The sequence below is a fragment of the Perissodus microlepis genome, chromosome 12 (genome assembly GCF_051167445.1).
Source record: "Perissodus microlepis isolate ML-2025 ecotype Zambia chromosome 12, ASM5116744v1, whole genome shotgun sequence".
Classification (NCBI taxonomy): Eukaryota; Metazoa; Chordata; class Actinopteri; order Cichliformes; family Cichlidae; genus Perissodus; species Perissodus microlepis.
Genome location: NC_140472.1, coordinates 22,881,202 through 22,888,700, shown reverse-complemented (window position 1 = coordinate 22,888,700; position 7,499 = coordinate 22,881,202). Strand labels below are relative to the sequence as shown.

At 40.6% G+C, this 7,499-nt stretch overlaps 1 protein-coding gene across 1 annotated transcript; it reads left to right on the top strand.

The window, feature by feature from the left end:
• Window positions 1-23: 23 nt before the first annotated feature.
• On the top strand, window positions 24-6,042 carry elovl7a (ELOVL fatty acid elongase 7a). The gene is made up of 8 exons (XM_084946811.1): window positions 24-638; window positions 2,414-2,503; window positions 2,597-2,787; window positions 3,680-3,760; window positions 3,877-3,933; window positions 4,024-4,129; window positions 4,240-4,376; window positions 4,482-6,042. Exons 2-8 carry the CDS (start codon window positions 2,440-2,442, stop codon window positions 4,728-4,730), a joined length of 885 nt encoding a protein of 294 aa, XP_084802937.1. The 5' UTR covers window positions 24-638; window positions 2,414-2,439; the 3' UTR covers window positions 4,731-6,042.
• The last annotated feature ends 1,457 nt before the right edge of the window (window positions 6,043-7,499 follow it).

The following is a 7,499-nucleotide window of genomic DNA, read 5'->3' as shown; positions in this document are numbered from 1 at the left end:
TACCCATATTGCTTACATGGGAGTAACCAGGTGGCATTCAAAAACACAGATTGTCCTGTTGTCATTACTAAAAATTTTGCATTTGTTGTGCTGTCAGGGCTTAGTAAAGAAGCGATGGCGAAACCTTTGTTGGACACACCCCCTACAAGTTTTACACATTGGTTTTGTTGCCATATAAACATTTAAGACATCACTGTCATAAACATTAGGGATAATTGTCCGTCTGCTTTATTAAAATCAGAGGAAATGCCACTGTTATTGTGATTATAGTGGAAAATTACAATTTAGCAGTTTTCCAACTGAAACAAATGATTAATTGCGTGTAAAGATAGACATGTATCATTGTTAAAAAATGTCACGTCGCTTCGGATGAGCCATTGCTCAAGAATTAAACTGGGTCCAGTTGAACCACAACTGCTCCAATCAGCGAGCGCGGGGGGCGTGGCGTGAGGCAGAACCCCGCCTCCGGCTCGCCGGCTTAAGGGACCGAGCAGCGCGTGCATTGTCAGGGAGTGACAAGAGAGCGAAGCGTACACCTGTAGGAGGGCTGCAGGTGGAAACGGGTATTTGGATACCAACGGTTCGCCGGTTGAAGGGGGATTGTCGTTGAGTTTCAGCTGCCGTGGCGCTGAGGGCTGGTGAGTTTTCTTTCTAATGGGGGTAAAAATACAAAGATGGGAAGGATGTAAAAACACCGGCGCAACGACCATAAACCCGCCCGTGATTACTGAAACATTTCCGGTCACTGTAACACGCATGATGGCTGCTTTTTTGTTTTCTGAAAAAAGACGAAAAAACCTAAATTTTCCACCTGGATACTTTAAATCTTGAGCTTATAGATATAGAATGTTAAGTATAGGCTATACATTGATGAACGTTTTTATACAGCACATTTTAAACTTGCTGTGATGCTTGAAACGAAGTGGCTATCTACTAAGTTCATCTTAAGTTCTTGTTTGTTTGTTTGTTTTTCTTAATTGACAACTAAATCCCAGTCTGGGTTTAGTACTGTCGCTCACTCTGTGGCACATAATATGAATATTATTAAATATTTTATTTCGTGGTCTATTAAAAAGCTAATAATTGAGGGTGGTAGCCACCTCTCACCTGAAAGTACATTTCTGTCTTAGTAACCTGCGGAAGTTGACGTTGCACAAATGAGGAGCCACGCCATGGGAGTAGCAGCTTTCACATCATCATCTCTGACTATAACGTTAATTGGCGTGTCAAGGCTTGCCGTGTCTTGATTAGTGAGGAGAATCCAGACGGCCATGCCTTTTATCACTTTAGCCAGTTGGGCTCCTGTGTCACACAGGTAGACACACCTCGAAAACCTGTCATGTAGGGTTAGGTTCCACAGCAGACGAGGGATGATGTGTTTTACGTGTTGCTTTCGCAAATGTATTGCTCTTTCTTTAGAAACTACAACAATACTGTAGGCTAACCTGCTGGTTTGTGCTCTACAGTTGCTTCACTTCTGCTTTGTCTGCATGACAGATTGAGCATTTCCCTTTGGCAAACTTTATATAGTATCACAGAGGTTAAAACCTGTCTGATCACTCACTGCTTACCTTCACTTGGTTCAGCACTAGTCCTGAATCCATTGTACAGATGGGATGTTTTCACTCATCAGGAACAGTTTTTAAATAAAGTTCAGTGTCATAAAAGCAACAGCGCCCAGTATCTGCATGTAGATTACTGTCAACAAAGCCTACTAAGAGTCTGTGTGACGTGGACTATGTTGAAGTTGGGTTTTGATTCATTACTGAATGAATTCTGGTCACACAGTGGCTTGTTTTTTGACGAGAGAGAGAGGCTGCTACTCATTGTACTCCCATCACACTCTCGCTTTGTCTGCCTCAGAAGGGCAGCCAAGAATAGCTAAGTGGTCCTTTTTTTTTTTTTTTTTTTTTTTTTTCCCTCCCTCAAACAGTCCAGTCTTTGAGACTTTGTAGTTGACTGTAGTTCAGTGTGCCCTAACCCAAACTGTAACGGAAACATGGTTCATGATTTTTGATTTTGAACATGCGTTAAAGTTTCATCCTGCGATAATACATCTTGAGGAATTTGTCTCAGTGAGCAGTCCTGTTGCACTTGTTTTTCCTTCTCCCTCCCCCTAGACAAACCATTCCAGTTCCTCCTCTGTGCTTTTTGTATAAAACATTCAAGAGGTAGTAACAATTGCCACCATTAATGGCTCTTTTTTTAAAATTAAAAAATATCTGTTTTACAATTATTTTATTATTTTTGTTTAGTAAAGTCTTCATACATATTCAAAAGCCCCTACATACGTGGGTTGAAGTTGCTAGATACAAATATCACCGAGCCTGCTTCTGTGCTCTGCTTTTCATCCAAATACCACTGAACTTGTAGTCTAAACTGACACTGTGACCTTTGCCTCTGCTCCTTCTAGGTGAATTACAAGCAGCTTGTCTGAAAATGGAGTTTGGAAGCATAAAGTCCACTGTTGGGCTGATTTATGATGAGTTCATGCAAAATGCAGGTGAGTCTTTGGCCAAAACTAACTCTGTGCTATCACTTTTGGTTTTCTGTCTGCATATTTTATTTCAAACCACTCTACATGTTTCTTTTGCAGATACACGGACGGAGAATTGGCTGCTCATGTCGTCTCCTCTCCCCCAAACCATCATCATCACAGCATACATTTACTTTGTGACATCACTGGGGCCTCGAATCATGGAGAATCGCAAAGCCTTTGACCTCAAAGGAGTTCTTGTAGTCTACAATTTCAGCGTGGTGGCCCTGTCACTCTACATGTGCTATGAGGTGAGTCCACATACTATATTTTTGACTTCAGTTGGTGCGGATGGGTATTTTAAAAGTGAAATCCTTTCCTGGAAGGTTTTGCACTGCATACCGTACAGGGAGTGAACGTCTTACATTGTTTCAAATTGCTGTGACACATGCCCTCTTGTGAAATACACTTTTTTTTTTTTCTTTTTTTTTTTTTTTCTCTTCTCCCCTTCATGGACTGGTTATTTGAGGTTAAACCAGATCAGCAGGTGTCATTTCCTTATTAAAATGCTTTGTATTCAGCAAATGCTTCTCTGGTCCCACATAACTTTGGTTTCACTGCTTTCCAATGAGCCATGAATGAACCTGAGTGACAGAATTTATTTTTACACCAGAGATTAGACATATTCAGGTAAACCTGAAGGAAAACATTACAGCATTGGGTTGATGGAGGCCAACCTCTAAGTTGTAAATTACGTGCACTGAATGTTCAGCCACAGACGTGCTGCTGTTTGTTGTGTTCATGTCTGTTTGGAAAGCTGTGATTTGCAGCTAGATTTAATTGTAGACATGTGGTGTGCCGTTTGGGTGGAGCAGGTGATGCAAGTCAAGAAATTAACCTGCAGACATGCGATTCAGCAGCATGATTTGAGTTACAGTGAAGGGGAAAAGGAAGTAAGAAGAGATGAGAAATAAGTGGATGAAATAGTTTGGCAGAATTAGAAATTCCAACTGCATGTCCTGGAATAGGGTTTGGTTTGGGTGGTGTACACTAGCAGAACTGCTTTTGTTTCTATTTGTATGAAAAATCTGTTTTTAAATGAAAAGGTGGTGGAAAGTGAATGACGTGAGAAGCTGATACATGGAACTTTCCTGCTTGTCTTGTTTGTTCATGTAACCGAAACTTCCACCATTTGTGTCATAGTTTGTGATGTCAGGATGGGGAACCGGATATTCCTTTCGCTGCGACTTGGTGGACTACTCTGACTCGCCACAAGCCATGAGGGTAAGTCACTATTTTTAAGTTCAGATGAGCTGATTACATTTTGTAACAAACGAGTAGTTCAAGGTTTTGACGTATGTGGGACTGGCGCTAAAGTTTTCTCACTTATTCTCCTCCAGATGGCAGCAACGTGCTGGCTTTACTACTTCTCAAAGTTCATTGAGATGTTAGACACAGTAAGTGGGGGGAAAGTTGCATACCTATGTCTTTGTAATATCCACCCGGGCCTCACCCAGTTTATTTTAAAGCACTGTGTCTCTTTTCAGGTCTTCTTTGTGCTGAGGAAAAAGAACAGCCAGGTGACTTTCCTTCATGTCTACCATCACTCCATCATGCCATTCACCTGGTGGTTCGGTGTCCGCTTTTCTGCAGGTAAAAACCACCACCTCCTCTTCTTCGATGTACAAGCAACCTTCATTCATGGCAGTATATGAACTCCTTGACATTGTCTTTCGCAATTCCTCATCCACTCCCTGTTACAGGTGGACTGGGAACATTCCACGCCGTGCTTAATTGTGTCGTTCACGTGATCATGTACACATACTATGGGCTGACTGCCATGGGACCCAAATACCAGAAGTACCTGTGGTGGAAGAAGTACCTCACAACCATCCAGCTGGTATGTCAAATGGCTTTTTATATTTATTTTTGCTCTTCTTTACAAAGACCTGGGTTAAACTTTGGCACTATAAGTCAACCACTATATTCTTTATTTGCTTTGTAGATTCAGTTTGTTATGGTGACCAGCCACATCTCCCAGTATTTCTTCATAAAGGACTGCCCATACCAGTTCCCAATCTTCATCTACATCATCGGCCTGTACGGCCTGATTTTCTTGTTTCTCTTCCTCAACTTCTGGTACCATGCCTACACCAAGGGCAAGAGACTGCCAAAGGTCCTTCAGGCTCAGACATGGTCGCACCACACCAACGGCGTCATGAATGGAAATGCCAATCATGACAAGGATGAGTAACGCAGCAGCTTCTCAGGGGTTTGGGGTTGAGTAAAATAAGGAAACTACTGTGGTAGTCTGAGATGCAAACCCAGTTCGTCTGGACTTTATATATATATTTTTTTGATAACTCCTCTACTTACAAATTGCAAAAGACAATCTTTAAATTATAAGCGAAACTATATTTAAGGTTACTGAACCAAACCAAAAGGTTTAGCTTTTCTGATTTCTACTGAAGGTAAGGCCAAAGTTCTCCCACAGAGATGTCGACACTTAAGAAATGAATAAAATAAAGTCTTAGAAACTGACCACCTGCTCTACAGGGCTCTTCCAGTGAGAGCCTGAGCTGTGCAGGAATACTGGCTTCCTCACAAAGCTTCTAAAACAGATCTTTTTTCTTTTCTTTTTTTTACCCTTTTTTATTCAGATTTGATCTTACTTCTCAATATACTTTTTTTTTTTTTTTTTTTTTTTTTTTTTTTTTTTAAAAAGACTGTGCACTGAAATCAAGGGTTGTTTATTTCACTCTACCTAAAAGAATGACCGTTCAGAAGCCACGCGTCCTGTTTTTCAGGTCTTTGTTCAAAGGGCTACAAGCAAGCACAACCGGGTTTAGGTGTTTGAGAGCGCACGTCCACTCCTTTGCTGCTTGATTCACAGCTGCTGCTTGTGGTGCAGACATTCATTGAAAATACAGTCTTTAAACGGCATCAGTTTTCGCTTCTGACTTGAGTCTCCTATGAACCGTTGCTGTGACACATGCCGGGGAGGGCAGACGAAGTTCTTGTAGGATCCAGAGCAGAGCTTTAGTGAGTTTTTGCTGCTTCCTTGCAGAGACATAATGCAAAAATTAAGACTATTACAAGACTTGCACAATATGCACAACTTAGCCATTCAGTTGGAAGATATGAGCAGCTTTGCTTGACTGCTACGCTTCATGTGTTGAAATTCTGTGGCTAACGGGGTCTTCACATAGCTGGAGTTAGCTTTTTCTGGATGTAACTCTTGAATAGTTTTTGTATGTTATGACCTTTTAACCTGAAGTGAATATAACACTCTGCGTCTCTGGTGACTGAGGACACAGGATTGAGCTTTGTGTGGAAAGATTTACACTTGTTTGTTTTTGTTTTTGTTTTTTTGTTTTGTGTTTTGTTTGTTTTTTATTTTCCCCATATGCAAATGCACAACACAAAATATTTACAGATATGTAATATAGCTTTTTTCCCCAGACCCTGCCTTGTATTAATGGAGAAAAATGCAACAAAAAATGAAATGTTTATATTGTATTTTATATGTATTTATATAAATAAATGATGGACTTCAGAAAATGTAATCTTGCTTTCGGCCTGTTATTTCAACTCTGGATATTTGATGCTTTTGACAACTTCATAGATGCAATGCCATTAACAGGCTAATGTCCCGTTTGACTGTTTCAGATGAGTGAGTTGGCCTTAATTAGGTAGATGGATGCCATCGAGACAAGACTGCATTTACAGTTATTAAACATTGTTTTAAGGACAAACCCCAGTGTAGATTCTCTCCACACCGACTGTGAAATTGCTTTGACCAGATTGTAATGAGCAGTTGTCACCAGCAGGGAGTGCTGTTTAACTGACGTTGCTCATGGCCTGTTCGTTCGAATCATATTACAAAACTGACCACCACAGATTTATAATTCAGACAGATTGACAGGCACTCCTAAAAGTCTCTGAACAATACAGTGGTAAAGTTGAGACACTCATAATTTCTGTTTTGCATCAAACATTTACTACATGCATGGAAAATGGTAAATAAATGGTAAATGGCCTGTATTTGTATAGCGCACTACTAGTCACTAAGGACCCCAAAGCGCTTTACACAACCAGTCATCCACCCATTCACACACTGGTGATGGCAAGCTACATTGTAGCCACAGCCACCCTGGGGCGCACTGACAGAGGTACAAAGAAAAGGCACAAATAAGGCAAAAACTGTTGTACAAAGCTAATAAGCTTGAAAGTCAGTAATTGGTTTGGCCGCCTTTACTCTTTTACTCAGCTTGAGCACTCTCAAAGCTTTCTTGTGATTTCTATGAGTCGTTTTCAGAGACAGTTTTCCAGGTTTTAAAGCTCTTCTTTGGATGTTGGTTGCTTTTTGTCACTACTTCAACTACTTCAAGGACAATCTGATCGATTTTATTATATCTTGGTATTCTTTTACTGCACCGATGGTGTGTTTGAGATCATTGTCATACTGAAAAATGAAATTATTGCTAATGAGATGCTTTCCAGACCCATTGATAGATAATGGGTCAAAATCTGACAGTATTTTTATGGTACTTTTGATCAGTTTTGACAAGATTTATCACATCTGACTAAAATGCACTCTTAATGCTGTACTTCTCTCCTGACCTCCATACATGCTGATGGCGATTTGGACCTGTGGACATTTTCAGTTCATGTTTGTTTAATTTGTCATACTTCAGCCTTTTCTCACTGCTTCCCTTCCTTAAAAATGACTTTTGACAGCCATCCTGCCGCCGATCATTTCTGATGAAGTGTCAGTGAACGGTAGAATCAACTGCAGGGCCAGATGCATCTGTCAGCCTGGACCTGTGTCTGGTCTTTGCTGGGGTTTCTTCCTGGGCTTTTTTTTCTCTTTACTTAAGGGCATGACATTTAGATACTTATCTAGTTTCCTCTTAGTTTTAAAGACATACTGCGCACCGTGCCAAGATATGCCAAGTTTTCAGCTAATAGTTCTCCGAAAATCATCTTGGTGCCTTTCAAACTGTAGATTAAACTCAAAGGT